Source organism: Erithacus rubecula, assembly GCF_903797595.1.
Source record: "Erithacus rubecula genome assembly, chromosome: 1".
NCBI classification, from domain to species: domain Eukaryota; kingdom Metazoa; phylum Chordata; class Aves; order Passeriformes; family Muscicapidae; genus Erithacus; species Erithacus rubecula.
The window spans coordinates 4,771,300-4,792,058 of NC_136658.1; the positions used below are offsets into that span (position 1 = coordinate 4,771,300).

General features: G+C 46.2%; 1 protein-coding gene and 1 long non-coding RNA gene across 12 annotated transcripts in view; both read left to right on the top strand.

The window, feature by feature from the left end:
• Positions 1-15,615, top strand: part of BCL9 (BCL9 transcription coactivator) — a 57,311-nt gene extending 41,696 nt beyond the window's left edge. For 5 of the 11 annotated variants that reach the window (XM_079308411.1, XM_079308406.1, XM_079308409.1 and 2 more), the window contains 8 exons: positions 1,004-1,086; positions 4,063-4,369; positions 5,921-6,237; positions 7,090-7,279; positions 7,745-7,844; positions 8,276-10,505; positions 12,105-12,365; positions 13,407-15,615. In XM_079308411.1, coding sequence (XP_079164537.1) covers positions 4,317-4,369; positions 5,921-6,237; positions 7,090-7,279; positions 7,745-7,844; positions 8,276-10,505; positions 12,105-12,365; positions 13,407-14,524 — 4,269 coding nt within the window. In that variant the 5' untranslated portion in view covers positions 1,004-1,086; positions 4,063-4,316 and the 3' untranslated portion in view covers positions 14,525-15,615. Of the gene's footprint in view, positions 1-1,003; positions 1,087-4,062; positions 4,370-4,966; positions 5,139-5,920; positions 6,238-7,089; positions 7,280-7,744; positions 7,845-8,275; positions 10,506-12,104; positions 12,366-13,406 lie in introns of all 11 variants that reach the window. The other 6 variants (XM_079308413.1, XM_079308414.1, XM_079308415.1 and 3 more) reach the window with 4 other exon arrangements.
• Positions 15,616-18,100: 2,485 nt separating this feature from the next.
• Positions 18,101-20,751, top strand: LOC306803496. Its single transcript, XR_013774635.1, has 3 exons — positions 18,101-18,802; positions 20,119-20,158; positions 20,223-20,751. It is a non-coding gene; the product is annotated as an uncharacterized lncRNA (long non-coding RNA).
• The last annotated feature ends 8 nt before the right edge of the window (positions 20,752-20,759 follow it).

Sequence of the window (20,759 nt, forward strand, 5' to 3'; positions counted from 1 at the left end):
ACATGGCAGCACATTGCTACATTATTAAGGTGAAGCTGCAGTAGATAATAGCTGGAGAATGTTGGAGGGAAGAGAATCTGCACAGCCTTTCACAATACATAACTAATTGAGCCTCCAGCTCCTGTGTTACTGTTGGGAGATGTGGTCAGCAGAATACATTGGGATTACACAGAAAAATTTTGGTAGTGATTTCAGTTTGCAGTTGTACTTTAACTGCAAGGCTGTCCATGCTGTGTAAATAGCTGAGAGAGCTCTGAGATATCATGCTGGCCCTGACAGTGTGAGTGTTGTCTGGATTCATGCTGTTCTTGCAGCCTCTACAGTTTTCACAGTGGGTGAGGGAGAAGCTAGCAGGTCACTGCTCTTTTTTTTCACTAACCTCAAATTTTCCAGTAAGCCGCTCTTCAGAGCCTGCATTTCTTTGTATTGCTGAACTTTCAGGCACTTAAACTTGCTTTGGATTCCCTTCATCCTGTAGGGCATGCAATGATGTGAAGTAGGAGCTGCTCAGAGCAGTAGATAGTGCTTCCTCCTTCTAAAATCTGCCTGGGTTTCCCCTAGATGCATTTGTCTGGCTTTACCTGATACTTGATGTTTCTGTTTATACATTGTCTAGCTGTGGAGGAGGTTGTCTATATGAAGCACAAGGGTTTGGCAGGAGTTGCTGGGCACATTGTGAGGGGAAGGTGAGCCTTTGAAGAGAGATAGGTGCAGAGAAGGGAAGGTGACATGTCCAAGCTCTGTGTCAGCTTCTCTAAGCACAGATGAGCTCATGGGAATCCAGCTGGCTAAACATGGGAGTGCTGGAGCAAGTCTGCCCTATTTCCTCCCCATGGTGGATTCTTGGGTGCTGATAAATCTTTCCAGGATGAGCAGAGACTTCCCCTTGTTGGTGGTTTAGAGCAACTTTTGATTTCTCTGCTTCTGTGGTTGAATACATGGAAGGGGTGCACAGCTTGGCTGTGAGTTCTTGTTGGTGAAACTTTTCCTCTCCTTTTTCCAGGTGACTGTTTTTTGTGAGACAAGTGGTTTGCAACTCATGGCCTCCACGATGAGGACTGCAGTGTCGTGACACCAGGGGTCTTGGTAAGCTACTTGTTGGGAAAAAAAAAAGAATCCATAATATCTCCATGAATGCAGATGCATCTCTTTTGTCTCTGCAGTTGAAGTTTGAATTAATTTCTAAATTGTAGGCTGCAAGCAAATGGGGTGAGGCTACATTTTCACCTGTTCTCACCTCCTCTTCTGGGCTTGTAATGGTAATGATGTGGTTACATGATCAACCAGGTCAGGGGGCAAATCCAGCTAAGTAGAAATTTCTGTTGTTTCCTTTGGGTTAGTTCCCATTCAGATTTTTTCCTGATGTTGCAAGGAGAGATGGTGAGAATGAGTAGCCAGCTGAACCATCCCTTTTCTTTGGAACCTTTGCCTGCCATACCTTAAAGCCATCCTGAAAATACAACCTTGGATGTAGCTTTCCAAAATATTTTGAAAAGTGATTTGACCATTCATTGTCACTGACCCTATCTCTGATTTGAAAGCAATGATACAGGCTTTGCTATGGCAGGCAGACTACAGCTGCAAAAATACATTTCTCTAGAGCTTTTCCATTATTGAACCCTAGATCCCAGGCATATGTATGTTAGAAGTGTATTGAGAAAAATCATGAGATATTCCATTTCACATTATAAAAGATGGTACATTCCCCGTGTGCAGAAATAAGAAGCTGGGAAGTTGAGTTGCTGTTGTTCCTCCTATGAATATATTGATGTATCCTTTATAGCTCTCTCTGGTAAGAATAAATTTAAACTGAGATTGGAAAACATGGTTCCCTTGCACAGTGCATCAGTTCTAATATATGGAAGATGTGTGTACATAGAATAATAAAAAAGTAAGGTTAAAAAATTGGAGAGTACTCCTCCCACCCCTGGGTGAAGTAGTTGGAAGTTTGGTGATGTCAGGAATACCGTGTAGTCAGTGTGATTGTGATTCTTCTCTTCATGTTTTCTCAATGCACTGTGCAAGACTGGGACTCTTGAGACAATTCCCATCTTGTAATAAAAGGTAACATAATGTATAAATAGCCAAATGAAAAAGCAGAGGATAAACCAACCAGAATACTTAAGTTTGTCCTGCAGGTATCTAAATCCTGCTGAAAGCATCAAGCTCTGCTCACTTGTATGCTGTTACTCCTTTTCTCATTCTTTTTTTAACCTGGAATTCACTGTATTTTCAGTCACACCTTCACCTTAAGTGAGAATGGTGAAATTTCACAGAGTTCCACTGACTTTTACAGATGTATCAATCTCTTGGAAAGCAGAGTTGGATGCTCTGCTATGTTGATAATGTTACAGCTTTGTTTAACCAAACAGACATAGGAGCTAAATTTGCATGTAAAGATGATACAATTTAGATAGGTGTGAAGAGGTTCTCTCTCCTCTTTAATGTATCTGTAGAGAACCAGCTGTAATTGCAACATGATAGTAGGAACAATAGTGGTAGGGTAGCTGCAACATTGTTCCTAAAATCAGTGGGATAACCAGCTAATAGCCCCAGAGACCCATGTGGGTCCTCTGGAGTGGCTCAGACTAGAATTCTTTTGATTATGGCTAATAAGAAGCCTTTAAAATGAGCCATTTGCTGCAGAAGCTTTCCCCACATTAATGGGTTTGTGCAGCACAGTGGAGGTGAGAATAGAGGGAGTAGGATGACTTCTCTGGCTCATGGAGATGTGTGGTAGAGAGGAGAATTTTTGGAAGTGATGCAGAACTTCACACAGCTACTGCAGTGTGGATCACTATCCTATTAAAGCAGAGCAGCACAAAGTCACTAAAACAGCACAACCTCACAACTGTACAAATTTGGGGAACTGCAAAACCATGGTGCTCACTATCACAAGTTGCTGATAATTCTGCTTGGCCAGAGGTGGTCATATAGAGTGCTCATGTCTTTTACTCCTCTGGTGTCATCAGTACATAAGCCAATTTTTTGTTTTGAAATGCAGTTTGAACATTAATTTCTTCCTAAAATTCAAGACACATCCTAGTAAGATTTATTTTGTTTCATTTGGTACATATAGGAAGAAACTACTTCTTTGGTGCTAAGAAGGAATATCGGGAATATTTACATTTAAATAATATTTAACTAGCAATGCTTAATACATTAACAATAAATCTTGGTTAGGTTCTAAATTAAGTGGATTTGCATCTGAGTAGGTGAGATGAACAGGAGAGATTTTGTTGAAACATAAACAAGACAGAAATTTGTTCCAAAATAATTTAGCCCAAAGCACATAAACAGTAATGTTCAATAGTTTCCACCTCCAGAAACAGCTTTATGTGCCTTAATGCCTGCATCATGCATATTGTTTCTTCATTTCTTAGAAAGAAGCTGAAAAAGCAGCTGCTTTTTTTTGTGATTTTTCTTTTCAAGCCTCAATAATCTTAGAGTGTTGCTGAGCAGATTTAGATGGGTACAACTCCAGTGCTTTTTTGGCCTTTCTAATAGATATGATAAGTGACTACCCCTCGTGTTTTCAGAGTGATCACACAGAACAGTAGCTTACAGGTGGTCAGGAAGGTATTTTATTTTTCTCCCTTTGTGTAACCCTTAGCACACATTGAACATATATCTAGGTCTATTGGACCAAAGAGACAAAAGATTTAAGCAGAGTTTATGTTCTTAATAGCAGATTACAGCCATTCACAGGGGAATTTTCAATAGCTAAGTCGTGTTGGGGGTTTGTACTTTTGGCTTCCTACTGACTTGCTGTGAGGAGTCTTTAAGTTGAACACGGATGCAGAATCAAAGTGTTCAGATACAAGATGCTTCCCTGTTTTGTTGACTCCAGAATTATTTGGACAAAGGGAAGATGACTTCACTGCCTGTAAACTGAATGGCCAGGCAGGGTTGCCTCTGGTCTGAAATACACAACTGTCTGAAAGCTCTTCTGTGTCTTCTTGGGAATAGGGAAGAATTGCCATGCATTGCTTCACACCAGACACATCTAACTGGGAAGTTCCTCATTGGTTTTCCGTTCTCTCCTCGGGGGGTGGTTTGCAGTGTGCCCTGGAGATGCGAGACTTCCCCTGGGCAGCAGGAGGCACGCATCTAGAGAATGCTGGAGCTGCAGGAGGGAAGTGGCCAGTGCAAAAGCAGCGAGGAGCAAAGAGAAAAAAGGCAAGCAGGCAGCCAGCACTGAGAGAAGCGGGTGGCAGCAAGTGCTTCGACGCTGCCTCTGGCGGCACGCTCCCCAGAGGAACTTGACGAGAGCCCATCTGCCTGTGTGTGAGACTGTGAGCTCAGGATTTCTGTCAATGCATTCCAGTAACCCCAAAGTGAGGAACTCCCCGTCAGGCAACACACAGAGGTAAGGAGAGGAGCCTGCAGTCAGCTGCTGTGGCTTGGTGCACGCTGCCTTCCGTGCTTTGCTGCTGGATTAGCCCAAGGACTGGGGCAATGTGGCTTCCTGGTCCTTCTGTGCTCCCACGGGACCTGCTGAGTACCTGAGCAGTGGCTGCACAGTGCTTGTGGTCTGCATGTTTGCAAGGCTCAGGATGAGCTGAAATCTGTAAACCCACGAGGTGTGGATTCTTCGTTCCTTATGCTCTCCTCCCACCAGGTGCCTGGATAGGCTGTAGGAGGGTTAAACCTGCTGTTTCTATCTCAGGGTTTTTTCCCTTCTTCCTCTTCTAATTATCTATTTCCCAAGGGGTGGTTGGGCAGCAGAAGGTCTCTCTGTTTCTACTTTCACACAAAATGCTTTCTCCATATTATTGGCTTGAACAGCCTGGAGAACTGATCAGCTGAGCACTGAGATCCTCTGCATCAGTTATCTGCCAGTGCAGCAGGTCAGCATTTCTTCTCCACTAATTTGGAAAGGGAAAAATATGAAAGCAAAGCAGTGTCCAGGGACTTGGGATGGTTCTGATTGACAGCATTCTTGAGTTTGATTATTTACTCCTAGAGGTCATCTGGAGCTTAACAGTATTTCAGAGGGAATGCTTGTGAGTCAGATGTCTGTCCAAAGGAAGGAACAGCTTGTGTGAGTCCCACAGTGAGGATGCTAGCAAGCACTGCCTGTTGGAAGTGATAGTGATGATGGGAAAACACAATGCAGAAGATCCAATAGCAATGGAGTAAGTGGAGGGCGAGGAGTGAAGGGGTACCTAATATCCGTAGAACTTAGAGGAACAAAATGTTTTTAGGATGCAATTTGCTAGACTCCTTTGGCAAATTGAAGAGGATTCATCTGCCCCATTTTGCAGGAGTGTGCTTGGAGATGGTATCCTTCTCTTTCCTTATTCAGGGGCAGGTTGTAGCTGGTTTAATTGTTTTCACGGTCAGAGGTTTGTGTTTCTCTGGCAGCTCGCCCTGATGCATGACGAATGCTGCAGTAATGCTGGGTTTTCCTTGTGCTCCCTGTAGAACTGGATAGGGAGGTGCAAGGGAGGGGGTGTGGGGGGGGTCTGCTCTGATCAGAGCTGCAGCATAGCTGGGGTCCAGCAAAATAGTGAGGGGAACTTTGTTGTGCCTGGTTTGTTTACTCTGAGCTGGTCTTGGTGTGAGGTGCTTCTCTGTGCACATAGAAACCGCTGTCTTTATTGACAGAAGCACCAGAGGTGGGTCCTCATGTGACAGCAGTTTCTGGGATCTGGCAGGTCTGTGGTTTGCCCTGGTGCCTTCTTGAGCAATGAGATCCCATCTTGGATAATAACCCTTTCAGGGCATGTTCAAAAAAGCACCTGCATGACTCTAAGCTTGCAGGCATTTTATATTTGTCAGCAATTGTCTTAGCTTGTAAAGGTGACAGTGGTTGTTTCTGCTTCACTCTAATATGTTCCTACAGGGCTGAATGAATCAAAGGTGTGATTTGTCACTTTTTCCTTTTCTTCCTTCTTTTTTTTTTCTCACTCCTCAGTAGCCCCAAATCAAAGCAGGAGGTGATGGTCCGTCCCCCTACAGTGATGTCCCCGTCTGGCAACCCTCAGCTGGATTCCAAATTTTCCAACCAAGGAAAACAAGGGGGCTCCACCAGCCAATCCCAGCCCTCTCCCTGTGACCCCAAAAGTGGAGGTCACGCCCCCAAAGTGCTCCCGGGCCCAGGTGGGAGTATGGGGCTGAAGAATGGGGCTGGAAATGGTGCCAAGGGGAAGGGGAAGAGAGAGAGGAGCATTTCGGCAGACTCCTTTGAACAGAGGGAAGCTGGGACTCCTAATGATGACCCAGAAATCAAAGGTATGTTTGCTAGGGTTCATGTGCAAGTGCAGACAATCACTCTGAGTCCTCTGTGAGATGGAGAATTGCTATCCAGCTATTAGTGAAGCATTTGTTTGTCTGGGGTTCTGTACGTTCCAGCCAATGAAGTCTAAAGGTCTTGAAAGCAGGCGAAGAGGAGAGGTTGTCATAGCTGGCATTGGTAAATGTCTTGTTCATGCTTGGTTAGAGCCCAGACCTGACTCTGGTGGGAAAGTTCCTTTGTAACTCTTAAACTCCCCCAGAGGATTTAAAAGTACAAATGCAACCTGTTGGTCTCCTTCTGGCCTTTGGCCTTTCAGGAACTTTTCTGTTGTAGCTGGGGTTTTAAACAATATGCAGGTCTGTTTTGTCAACACAGATACATAAGCTGTAGCACCCTGACTGGTAAGACAAGCCAGAGAGTTTGGATTTCTGTGTTCTGTTCCTGGGTCCTAACTAAGGTGGCTGAACAACAAAAAAAAAAAAAAAAAAAAAAAAAGTGAAGTTTTGTGGGAATGTTTTCTTGAGGCAGACATACTTATTTGTTCCTACATAAAAGTGTAGTTTTTCTGCTTTTTTATGTGGTCATTAGAGAATGCAAAGGGATCAGTTGTGGGAACTGCCACTTTCCTTGGAAAGGGACATAAGAGGAGCTTTCTCCTAGTGTTGCTTGAAGGACACCAAAGCTTTAGAGGAAAGATGTGTGGTATAACAGAAGAATTGCCTTTAGTGGTGTTTGAGGAAGAAGCAGGAAATTTCAGAGGAGAAAAAGCTCTGATCAGTTTCCAGAACTTATTTCCAAAGACATCCCAAGACAGTGATTCCCTTCTTTGCCCCTTTGTCCCTTTCCAGACTGCAATTCTGCTGATCATGTGAAGTCCCAGGAGTCTCAGCACACACCACACTCCATGACTCCTTCAAATGCTTCAGCCCCAAGGTCTTCCACACCTTCCCATGGTTTGACTGCCACTTTGGAGCCAGCAAGTGGGCAGAAAACTCCATCCAAAGTGGTTTACGTCTTTTCTACTGAGATGGCCAACAAGTAAGTAGGTAGATGCTTGAATGTCTTCTGGGAGCAGGAATTTTATTTGTGCTCATCTTTTAAGTGATTATCAAGGGCACTTTCTTCATCAAGTAGCAAAAAGTCATTACTTGTTTTAGGGATGCTGAAGAAGTGGACAATGTCCCTAGTGTTTTTTGCTTGGAAAAGTAATTGTTTACTTCTCTGGGTTATGGGGATATTTTTTTTCTTTGCAAATGCTGGTAGATATTGTTTTGCAATCCATGCAGTGAATGGCAGCCAGGATGGCTTAAACTGAGACATGAATCCTGAATGCTGCTGAGTTTGTAGATGTAAGCATTTTTCTTTTGCTACTCATCTAGAGTGAAATATGTGTGGTTAAGTCTTTCTCCTTTTTGCCAACTCAAAGATAGAAAGGAGGCCAGTTAAGAAAAATTGATTCTTAGTTTCAACTGGATATGTGCATCTGTCTGTCTGTCTTTGCAGGGCTGCAGAAGCTGTGCTGAAGGGACAGGTGGAAACCATCGTGTCTTTTCATATCCAGAACATCTCAAACAGCAAGGCAGAACGAAACACTGTACCCTTGGTAGGGAATGCCTGCATGGGGGTGAGGAGGGGAAATCATAAATGTGCCTCTGTGTGATGTGAAGGGAAGGATGTTTCTTTACACTCTGAAATGAGTTTTAGGAAGACAGACAGTTGTCATTCAGGCTGTCTGCAAATATATGTCTTGGGTTATCCAAAGAAGAGCTAAGAGCCTTGCAATATTTGGGTAATATGTTTCCCAACCCATTGATCATGCAGGGCTATCACAGACGAAAGGGGTCCCTGCAGTAATGCCTTGAGCAAAGTAGTTTCTGCATTGCCAAGAGGCTGCTGCGTAATTGGTGCATGAAGGCTACCCTTCCCTGCAAATTTTGGGCTGGTGGGATTGAGATTGGACATTTTTTTTGCACTGCTGTTTACATGATGTGGCTCTAAGAAGAGCAAGTGAGTGAGTGTGGCTTTCTCTTGCAGAACCCCCAGATCACTGCACTTCGGACTGAACCCAAGCCCCTGCCGCAGCCCCAGCCCCCTGCTGCCCAGGACCAGAACCCTCCTCAGAACGCCAAAATGCAGCCCACTCCACCCGTGTCAGCGCCAGTATCCAAACCCACTGGCCCCCCGTGCCCCATAGATCAGGACAGTCCCAGTGTGGAAAGCAAAGTGATGTCTGTGGGCAGCCCTGCTAACTCTACCCCGTTACAGACAGAAGGATTTGGGCAGAGTTCAACCCCTAATAATCGAGCAGTTAGCCCAGTTTCCCAAGGTAGCAATAGCTCTGCTGCAGACCCCAAAGGTGCCCCCCAGCAGGGGTCTGGTGGGGACCCGTCCAGTTTGGGTGAGAATCCCGATGGACTGTCACAGGAGCAGCTGGAGCACCGAGAGCGCTCGTTGCAGACCCTGCGAGACATCCAGCGCATGCTCTTCCCTGATGAAAAGGAGTTTGCAGGAGGGCAAAGTGGGGGGCCGCCCCCAAATGCTGGGGTGATGGATGGTCCCCAAAAGAAACCCGAAGGGCCGATACAGGCTATGATGGCTCAATCCCAAAGTTTAGGCAAAGGGTCGGGGTCTCGGACAGATGGAGGGGCTCCGTTTGGCCCTCAAGGCCACAGGGACATGCCTTTTTCCCCAGATGAAATGGGGCCACCGCCAATGAACTCCCAGTCAGGAGCCATAGGCCCAGACCACCTGGACCATATGACTCCTGAGCAGGTGGCCTGGCTCAAGCTGCAGCAGGAGTTTTACGAGGAGAAGAGAAGGAAGCAAGAGCAGGTGGTGGTGCAGCAGTGTTCCCTGCAGGACATGATGGTCCACCAGCACGGGCCTCGTGGCGTGGTTCGAGGTCCTCCCCCTCCCTACCAGATGACCCCTGGTGAGGGCTGGGGACCTGGGGGTCCAGAGCCCTTCCCTGAAGGCATGAACATGTCCCACTCTCTGCCCCCCAGGGGCATGGCCCCTCATCCCAACGTGCCCGGGGGCCAGATGCGCCTGCCTGGTTTTGCAGGAATGATGAACCCTGACATGGAAGGCCCCAATATCCCGAATCCCGCCTCACGGCCTGGGCTTTCAGGAGTTAGTTGGCCAGATGATGTGCCAAAAATCCCAGATGGCCGAAACTTCCCTCCCGGTCAGGGTGTCTTCAGCGGCCCTGGCCGAGGGGAGCGGTTCCCCAATCCGCAGGGTCTGCCTGAAGAGCTCTATCAGCAACAGCTGGCTGAGAAACAGATGGGCCTCCCTCCTGGTCTGAACATGGAAGGCATCAGGCCTGGCATGGAGATCAACAGAATGATGCCCTCCCAGAGACACATGGAGCCTGGAAACAACCCCATCTTCCCTCGCATGCCGGTAGAAGGACCGATGAGTCCCTCTAGGGGGGACTTCCCAAAAGGAATACCCCCACAGATGGCTTCTAGCAGGGAGCTGGAGTTTGGGATGGGCCCTGGCAGCATGAAGGGGGACATGGGCATGAATGTCAACATGGGCTCCAACCCACCCTTGGTCCCTCAGAAGCTGAGGGAGGCAGGAGTCGGGCCGGAAGAGATGATGAAGCTGCGCCCTGGTGTCTCGGAGATGCTCTCCTCTCAGCAGAAAATGGTGCCGCTGCCGTTCGGGGAGCACCCACAGCAGGAGTATGGCATGGGTCCCAGGCCTTTCCTCCCCATGTCTCAGGGCCCAGGAGTTGGTCTCCGGAATCTCAGAGAACAGATCGGGCCTGACCAAAGGACTAACAACCGGCTCAGCCACATGCCGCCACTACCTCTCAATCCCACCAGTAACCCGAATAGCCTCAACACTGCTCCCCCCGCGCAGCGCAGCCTCGGCCGCAAGCCCCTGGATATCTCTGCAGCTGGGCAGGTGCATTCGCCGGGGATCAACCCCCTGAAGTCGCCCACCATGCGCCAGGTCCAGTCTCCCATGATGGGGTCTCCCTCGGGGAACCTCAAGTCCCCTCAGACGCCCTCCCAGCTGGCAGGAATGCTCGCGGGCCCCACTGCCGCAGCTGCTGCTGCCTCCATCAAATCCCCCCCTGTCTTGGGGTCTGCTGCTGCTTCTCCTGTCCACCTCAAGTCTCCGTCTCTCCCTGCACCTTCTCCTGGATGGACTTCATCTCCAAAGCCTCCTTTGCAGAGCCCTGGGATCCCCCCGAACCATAAGGCGTCTCTAACCATGTCTTCTCCAGCCATGCTGGGGAACGTGGAGTCGGGTGAGTGCTGCTTCTGCTAGCCAGATTTGGTGCTTTGGTTTGTGTTGGGTCATCCAAGATGTGCAGCAAAGGGAGGGAGGAGGGCTCCTGGAGCAGGACAAGCTGGATGCCCTTTGCCTTTCTGAGGGAGGCTGTGCCGAGGGTCTGGTGAGTGACTATGCAAGTGGAGGGCGAGGGCTTCTCCTCCTGTTGTACTTGTGGGTTTGCACTCTGCCTCCCATGTGTTGATCTAAGGGTTGGTCACTGAGCAAAAGGATGAGGTCTAGTGGTGTGAAAAGATGTGGAGAATTAATGGGAGAAATCTCTCCTTGGAGGGGCCTTCTGCTGTTCTTCCATATTCGTGGTCATTGTAGCTCAACGAAGAAGATCCCGTTGATGTTATTAAAGCACTTAGGTATAAAAGGTGCAAAGACATGCTGGGCAGTTAACCAGCTGTGTATCTAGGCATGGGTCAGGAATGGTTGGTCCTTTCTAGGTTTTCATTGCAGATAGGAAGTTGTGATTCAGTTGTTCAGGCCTCAAGCATTTTGGAGCAATCTAACCACCACTGTACATAACATCTAGCTTGGGACCTCGGTGTCTGGGTGCTGTGACACGTCTGCCCTCACCTTCTCAAAGCTCACCCGCCCTTCAGTCCATGGTTCCAGCAGGGAAATTCTCCTGGCTGGGGAGAAAGGAGCCCTTTGCCCACGTTGCCCTCTAGTGCTGCCGCGGGTAACAGCGGGAGCGGGCCGTGCCGGTGGGGTCGGTGCTGGGGGAGGCACCTCAGTCTGTGCCTTGGTAGTGTTTAATGAGTGCTTTGACATGCAGCTCTTCCAAAGCACGGATCTTTGGGCATTGCAGTTTTTGTGTATTCCCTATTCTTCTTTCCTCTTTTGGTTGGGAGGAGCTGAGGAGCGTGCAGGGAATTTTCAGTGAGAGTACAGCTTCAGTGTAGCTTTTTTCCTTCACATTGGTCTGGGTGGCATAAAATTCCATCTGTGAAGAACAAAGGAGATTGGAAGTACTGTTTAAGTTACTTCTAATTTTGTGAGAGCAAAGGATGACATTAAGCTAATAGATGCAGAGAATGCTCCTTTCATTGGAATAAGCAGCTAATATCTCTGTATGAAGCAAGAAATGCAATGTAAACAGGGAGTTTTACTTGTAGCTCTTGATGTAGCTTGTCAAAAATGTGCTCACATGTCTCAGCACATCATCTGATATAGCTTTCCTTGTGCTGCCTGTGTCTTTTTTGATTATAGATTTTGATTTTTATGGCTAGCTCTGGTACCTAAATCTGTCTTCAGTCTATGGAAATTGAACAGTAAGAGTTCCAGACTAAACTGGTAATTCTTTATATGGATTTGTGGAGGCTCAAGATAGTTCTAGTTAGAAGTGCTATGCAGTAGGATAACAGATGTTAATCAGCTTGACCAATAGGCTTATTTTTCTGGTTATTTTCATAGTCATTGACTGCATTAGTAATGTAAAGTCTTGCAATAAAAAAGGTTTATAGTTTTTGAGATTTCTAGGGGAAAAGAGTTTGATTTAAGGAAAACAATAAGAAGGAGAAAAAATTAAATCCTTTCTCTCTTTTTCTTTTCTTTTTTTCCTAAGGTGGTCCACCTCCTTCCACAGTCAGCCAGTCTGCTCCTGTGACTCTCCCTGGAAATCTTCCCTCTAGCAGTCCTTACACAATGCCTCCAGAGCCAACCCTCTCCCAGAATCCCCTCTCCATTATGATGTCCAGGATGTCCAAATTTGCCATGCCCAGCTCTACCCCTCTCTATCATGATGCCATCAAAACTGTGGCCAGCTCGGATGACGACTCCCCTCCAGCACGCTCCCCAAACCTGCCACCTATGAACAGTGTACCAGGTAAGAAAATCAAAGGAACAATAGCACAAGTGTCAGGGTGACTTCATGGAAATCACCTTGTCAAATGAAGACAGTGAGATTGGGGAAAAACTTGGGGAATATATAGCCATGGGTTGTTTTTGAGGAAGCAATTGCAATTCTCTGAAATGTATAGATGGAAATTCTCCTTGCAACTGATTTTTTTCTGTCCAGAAAGTGTGTTCTTCAGAAGGTGTCTAACATGGAAAACACTTGTGTATGGGATAGAAATCCCCTCAAGCAGACTGGAATTATGTGTGTGAATGAAGGTTGCTCATAGGGTTAAGGGTCAGACCTACAATGTGTTATCCAGAGGAAACTTCACCTCTCCTGTCTTAGAGCAGTGCCATAGAAACTTCACTGTTTTTGAGGGGTTTGTTTAGACACTGGATCATCAAAAATACAAAAGTAGGGTGTAGCACCTCCACCTTATTGAATTAATAGCTGAAAAAGGGGATGAGTGGATGTTCGTAATCAATTCTTGATGAGTTTACCTGTAGCTTTGCAGTGTTGTTTCACACAGTAATGATCAGAGTGGCTGAATCTGGGTGAGGCTGGCTAATTGAATAAGTTCATGATGGCAACTCATTAACCTCATTGATCGCTGCCTCTTAGTCTTATGAGGGTTACCTGATTTATTACTGCTGAGTTTTGAAAGGAGTTCTGGTCACTTCCCAGTGGACAAGTGTCCATATGCTGATAATCTGTCACAGACATATTTGTTACTGCTGGTGTCATCAGACTGCCAGGGAGGTGGTAAAAGTATGGTTTGGGTTGAAATCCTTCTTATGGAGCAGGCTTTAGTCACTGCTTGATAGGGCAGTGACAAGCTTAGGGAGGTGGCTGTTCGAGTGACATCAAGTTTCTGCTAAAATAACACTTTTCAGAGCCACTGCTGATGTCTTTTTTACTGGCTTTGTTTTCTTGTGTGTGTGGACTTGGTAGCCTTGCAGAAAGCTCTCTGATAGCTTTATTGACTCTTACTGGTTGCTGTCTAAATGCGATTCCTTGTTTCTTCCCTAGGAATGGGCATTAATTCTCAGAATCCTCGAATTTCAGGTCCAAACCCAGTGGGTCCAATGCCAACCCTTAGCCCAATGGGAATGACCCAGCCTCTTTCCCATAACAACCAGATGCCCTCTCCAAATGCTATGGGACCCAATATACCTCCTCACGGGGTCCCCGTGGGACCCGGCCTGATGTCACACAACCCAATGATGGGGCATGGCTCCCAGGAGTCTCCAATGGTACCTCAAGGACGCCTGGGCTTCCCGCAGGGGTTCCCTCCCGTACAGTCCCCTCCACAGCAGGTGCCATTTCCACACAACGGGCCCAGCGGCGGACAAGGCAACTTCCCAGCGGGAATGGGCTTCCACGGAGAGGGACCTCTGGGGCGTCCTACCAACCTGCCCCAAAGTTCGACAGATCCAGCACTTTGCAAGACTGGAGGCCCTGGCGGTCCAGACTCCTTCACGGTTCTGGGAAACAACATGCCTTCGGTTTTCACCGACCCGGAGCTGCAGGAGGTGATCCGTCCCGGAGCCACGGGAATACCCGAGTTCGACCTGTCCAGGATCATCCCGTCGGAGAAGCCCAGCCAGACGCTACAGTATTTCCCTCGCGGGGAGGTGCCGGGCCGCAAGCAGCCGCAGGGCCCCGGGCCCGGCTTCTCCCACATGCAGGGCATGATCGGCGAGCAGCCCCCGCGCATGGGACTGACGCTGCCCGGCATGGGGGGCCCCGGGCCGGTGGGAACTCCGGATATCCCGCTGGGCACGGCTCCGGCCATGCCCGGCCACAACCCCATGAGGCCGCCGGCCTTCCTGCAGCAGGGCATGATGGCCCCGCACCACCGCATGATGTCACCAGCACAGCCCGCCATGCCCGGCCAGCCCGCCCTCATGAGCAACCCCGTGGCCGCTGTGGGCATGATCCCGGGCAAGGACCGCGCCCCCGCCGGGCTCTACAGCCACCCGGGCCCCGTGGGGTCACCCGGCATGATGATGTCGATGCAGGGCATGATGGCACCCCAACAAAACATCATGATTCCCCCCCAGATGAGGCCCCGAGGTATGGCTGCTGATGTTGGCATGGGAGGATTTAGCCAAGGCCCTGGAAACCCAGGGAACATGATGTTTTAAGCTGCTACCATTAAGACTGGATGTTCTGATCCTTGTCAAGATGAGATTCCGAGTCCTGAGGGCTTTTTTGGGAGCTTCAGGAGTACAGTTTGGCCATGCAATAGGTGAAACAGAGACCAGAGGACGCTTTGGGAAATCTCGAATGTATGGAATTACCTGAAAAAAAAGAAAAAAAAAATTCATTTTAACAGGTTGTTTTTTTTTTAAGATTTATTTTTTAAAAATTATTTTTGTGGACTTGGGTATCCCGTGACGGCACCTGCTTTGAGAATCTGTAGCTGTATTTTGAGAATTGCCATTTGTCACAAGTTGCACCATTCTCTGTATGTTTACGTCCTTCGGACTGGCTTCTCCCAGGACTCTCGGTTATTTTTGGGGTTTTTTGTGTACTGTACTATATTGTAAAAGGGATTTTAGCAGAGACTTTAGTCTTTGGGGTGAGAGGAGAATGGGATTCTAGGCTGTTTACTTTAGGTGGAGAATCCATCTTCAGAACTTCGGACTATTTTCCTTCAACTCCAATGTATAGAAAAACCAAACTACGACCTCAGAGCAGAGTATTAATGAAAAGCACAAAAAGGAACTTAAGTTCAGTGAGGGGAATCTTTTAAAAGAAATAAATAATAAGTTAAGGACATATTTTTCAAATTATGGCGTGCTGTCCAGCACCTTCTGTCTCTCCCTCCCACTCTTTATTAAATAGGCTTCTCTCTCTCTCCATCCCCTTCTGTCTCCTCCTATGGCAGCTGCAATACATTGTGTTATTTTGAGGAGTAAATCTAGGAGAGCCTCTCCTCACGTGGGGACTCTTCCCACTTTCAGGAAGGGGCTGGACTTGGACACTGTTACATCCTACAGTAGTCTCTCTCACTGTTTCCTATTCTCCTTTTCTTAGAAACCCCAAGTGATTTTATTAATGTGGGAGTGGAACAGACACTAAAAGTTATCCAGAATTTTTTTTTGTGGTTATTTTTTTTTTTTCCTCCCCAGCGTAAAACGTTCTGTGTAACCTCCATTAAATTTGGTACAAAACCACTCGCCAGGGCTGTGGTGTCAGAAAAATAAAATATATTGTTTCTTACAAAAATGAACTGTCTCCTTTATCCAGTCCAGTTGTTTCTGTGTGCATCAAACAGCTGGCCAGATGACTGTTTGCTCTTCCTTGTGATGATCACCACCAGGCTAGAGGCCAGGTGGTGTAAACTTTGGCAGCTCCTAAAAGTCTGGTCAATAGACAGCTGTGTGCTCCTTTTGAGGCAATTCTGTTAATCCTGAACTGAGCATGTGTTCCCTTGGAGTGAGGTCTTATTTCAGAACACTCTAGGAGTGGTACTTAGAGGCTTCCTCAATTTGTTGAGGGTCAAGGAACAGATGAAACTTGTCTCTGTCACTTCCTCCTGGAGAGTCTGTGCAGCACTGCAAGGTGCATGGGTTTGAGCTCCCCCTGAGCAGCAGTGTCAGTCTGCCGAGGCACTGGGATTGTGTCCCTCTCTGGGGACTCTGGGTTGGGTCAGATCTCTGACTGCCAGCACTGAGAGCTTGAGATGGTGGGGAATGGAAGAACTGTAATAACAAAGGTGAGAGAGAAATTGTCAGTGAGCAGATTTTTATCAAGACAGCCCTGCTGAGAAAATTGTTGCTTCGCCACAGTTCTCATCGATTGCTTCCTAATCCCCTGTCTTTTCAAACTTGCCTTTTGAGAGGATTTCAGCAAGGAGGTTTTATGGTCTTGCCTATGAGGAGCGAAAGGCTGGATGACAAAACATGAATTGGGAGTTGAGCCCTGCTCCTGGAGAATACCAGCATAAGCCAGATATGGATCTGTAGGCCAGGGCTCTGTGGCTGGCTGTTCTCTGGTCCCCCAGCACTGGATATGGAGTGTGTTATCTGTTCTTCCTTCCACTTACTGCTACTTAAAATTATTTCAATGAGTAGTTTCCTCAGAGGGCTGGCCATTAGTGTGAAAATTCATGTGGAGAATTAATATTTTTAACATGCTTGTGTGTGAGAATTTTTTAGAGTTAACTGATCCTTAACAGGTGGAAGAAGAATTCCTCATGGTGGCTGATCTACTAAACTTTTGTTGCTGGTGTTATGAAATGAATGAAGCCGTGCACTGTTGGAGGCACGCAAGCCTGGAGCCTTCTGTTGTCTGCTTCCAAATTCACCTTTGTGCTGTCATGCAAATTTACAATGATTTTGGGTGAGAATTACTCTTTTGACAAAGTGTAGGATGTCTGTTGTGGTGCTTCCCTCTGACAAGACAGGCAGCGTGAAGCGCGGGCTTGTCAAGATTTTAAAAGGGCTGACAATGACACAGTAAGTGTTATTTCTGTAGAGAGGAATTACCTCTTCTTTAAGTGGTTGCACAGCTCCCTTCTGAGGACCTTGCATGGGAATTGTCACAATGCAACCTTATTAAGTGTTGCCACTTCTGCCATCACTCCTGACTCTTTTTACCTTGTTGAACAAAGCAAAGTTCTTGATCGACATAGAAATGAGCAGGAGGTTTTGGGATTTTTTTTAAACTGTCTTAGTGCCTCTTAGTCCTGCTATGCCTGTTGAGATTTTGCATAGCAAAGGATTTGAGTTGGCTGTGACTTTTTCTAGGAAAATTAGCACAGGGAATTCACTGTTTCAAAGCCACTGAACAGCAAGAGGGTACATTTTAAGCATGCTGTATAATTAAAGTTCCTTCTGTGCCTGTCTTAACTTCTGATGCTGGCATTTGGTACCTTAATGAGATTTTTCCTATGGAAAGTGCAGAAGATGTGGATTCTCCTGAGTCCACATAGGTGCACTTACATGTTTGCATAGGTGCACTCTGTTTGCATTAGCAGACGAGCAAGAGTTGCTAAGGTCTTAGCTGGCTCTAGTTGTGAGAATAACTCCATAGATGTGCTTAGATTAACTTCTTTGTTTTGCTCTGATTCTACTTCTTCCCTTTTTGCTTTGCAAATGGAAAAGCTTTCTAGCTGTCAGCCTTGCAGATTCACCTGAGGATCTGTAAGTCAGGCTCTGCTCCCTCCTGCTTATCAATAGTAACTGTGACTCAGCTTTGGTAGTCATGGTACAGTTGAAGATGGAAAGTGGGTTGCCATTTTTAGTTTTCCTCCCCTCCCCGCCCCCCTTTTTTTTTTTTTTTTAAATTTTCAAATCATCCTCCTCCACCTTTGTTTGAAAGAATGAAATAGACTTTATTCATACATGCTTGGTTGCTCTTCCTCTCTAGTAACATGGGAGGAAACAGTCTGCTGTTCAAATTATCTCATCCCAGATGGCTGCGCAGCCGGAGTGTGGAGAGACTTAAAAGGTAAACCCAGCAGATGGTGAACTTCTGAAATGTGAAGTAATGTGCCTGCTAAATCAAAAGTTTCAAATATTTGAAATCTGTTTGGTTTAAATTAGTAGACTTGCACTCAGGTCATCTGTGAAGTTTTAAGCAGTTTTAAACACCGTCCAAATAAACTCAAGATTTCTACCTGTATCATGGGCTAGCTAATCTGCCAAAGAAGATGACAGCAAGCAGCCAGCCTTAGGAGTTTAGTCCTGACATCCTTGGGGTGTCTGATGGATCACATTTTGGAAGACACAGCAGTGTGTGGAGATATGATTTGCATCAGTCTTGGGATTTGAATGCTGGTACTGCTTCTAGTATAATACACATGTCCTGACTCAGAGTAGATGTGGGTGCCCAAATCTTCCTGAGGGCAAGTTGAAACACAGCATTTTTTGTTCCTCCAGGGTGTTGGGACTATAACAAATATGGTATATGTAGGGCTTAATTTTGTGATGCTTTGTGTGTTCTCTGCTATGCTGGTTTTCACTCAGGTGGCAGGACAGGCTACATTTTAATGGTTGTGTCCTTCTGCACTCATAAATGAGTGAATGCTTTCCTTGTGCAGCCTTGTCAGACTGAAATCTGTTCCCTAATGTGACACTTCTCATGCAAAAATTATCCATGTTTGATATAGGCCTCTATTTACTAACATGTACTTCACTTTGTCAATTGGTAGTAATTCTTAATCTAAAAATAGTTAATGACACAGGAAACAAAGTGATGCTCTTTTGTTTGGGATACTGGAAAATTGTTGATTTCTGGGAATTTTTATTCCACATTCCCAGAAATGCCTCAGCTCTTCTGTGCTGTGTTTTCAATACAGTAGCTCCCACTTACCTGTGTCCTTTAGTATTAAAACTCTTCTACTGTCCAACCAATCCTCTACTGAGATGATAATTTACACTAGTTGTGGTCAGAAATAACTCCTCCTTCATCCTGTGGGCCACAAGTACAGTGGAAATGCTCAGTGGGATGGACCAACCACTTCCACACTGGGGGGAAGGATAAGGCTAGAACAGGGCAAAGGGGCCCTGCAGAAACCCTGCAAGAGACAGTGAAATAACCTGTTCCCAGTGGGGTGTCTTCCTCCAAGTCACTGCCAAGAAGCTGGCCTGCTTTTCTGAGGCCTTGTGCTGTTACTGAAATTTGTGTTACCCTGCCTACAGTGATAGGAGGATCTTAATTGTGCAAAACCAATGCTCTGTAACAATCTTACCTGCTCTAGAACAACTTGTGCTCCTCAGTGCTCTGGCTTGTGGCTGTGTTGCAATTTTTAACCTGGCTGCTGGTCACTTTTGTTGGGGATGCTCCTAGTTATTCTTTATGAGTAGGTATTTGAATTCCCCCTTTGTATGGCCAAAGCTCCTGATGTCTTTTTCCAAGCAGTCCATGCCTCACAACTAACTTGTAATCATAGACCTAATATTTTCATCAATGTTCCCCAAAAACTTGAAACTGTATATAGGAGAGAGCTTGATTAGAGCAGAACACACTGTTCTGTGGGATAGACATTGATTTTTATACAGTGGCATTATGGCCTTAGGCTGTATAAAAACTTGATGGGAAATAACAATGTTTTGTTTGTTTTTTTGACAGCTTCTAATAGCAGTTCAGTGAGACCTCCAGCAATGTATTTAGTATTCAAACTATTCTGTTCACTGTGCATGGTGTCAACATGCAATTGTGGTGGGGGCAGGTTAATGAAAGAGTAGAGGTAAATCCAACTTATTCTTTCCAGGGAAAAGGTGCTGTAGTGCCTCCATCACATATCTGTCAAAGACTTACATTAAGCTGTTTTTTCACAATGTGAGAAAAGGTAACACAGAACTTAAATTGCAGGGCCATTTTAATAAATGGTCCCCTATTTTAACCTCTATTTTAACCTATTTTATCCCAAAGAAAATAGGGATCGTGTTTTATTTTCTTATTGAAAAGTGGAGATCTTTTCAATGAAATAGATTGAGTGCACCCTCAGCAAGTTTGCAGAGGACATGAAGTCAAGTGGTGCTGTTGACACAAGAGAAGGACCTGGACAAACTTGAGAAGTGAGTCTGTGAGGACCTAGTTAGGTTCAACAAGTCCCAGTACATGGTGCTGCAGGGTTAGGGGAATCCCAGACATGAGACCAGTCTGGGAGAACTCACTGAGAGCCAGGAGTTGGAACTATATGATCTTTAAGGTCCCTTCCAACCCAAACCATTCCATGATTCTATGACTTTGGCAACATTGTGATTCCTAGTGCTGTCTTGCTTAGGAAATACTGACATCTCAGCCAGAAGTACTGCTGTTGGCTAGTGCTCTATTCCTCTTTCAGCAAGTCCAAAATAGATCACTGCTGCCCAAAGCTGAAGTTGATAGCAGCTCCCCAGACTTTCTTGTTTAAAGCACGTTAAGCAGAAGTCACCAAGATTATTTGTTCTTGTACTTGGCCCACTGTGGTTGTTCATGGCAGAATTTCCATAATTAGAGGAGTGCAGGGAAGAGGTCTGAAGGCTTTCTGTCCCTTTGGAGATATTTTCTCTGCATGAAAATGCCCTCAAGAAGGGATAGCTAAATGCTATACAATTAGGGAGGCTTATCTGTCTGCAGAGAGCAGCCCTCCAACATGCCAAAAGAAAAGGAAAGGCACAATGGCTTCTGCATTTTACCAAACATAAAATCAATGTTATGTCAAAGCTTTCAAGTCTGGTAGCACAGAGCAAGCTGGGCTTCATCCCACACTCCAGCATATGAGGAAGAGGTTGTGTCTTTTATTCCTAATGCAGATTGACAATTTAAAATGGTCTGTTCTTGCCTTTGCTGTTTTCAGCCTCTCCCTGCTTTTGTGTGGTCACCTCAGAAGTAAACTTGTGCCATTCTGTCACGTGGCTTCTTTCAGCCTGATGCTAACAGTGT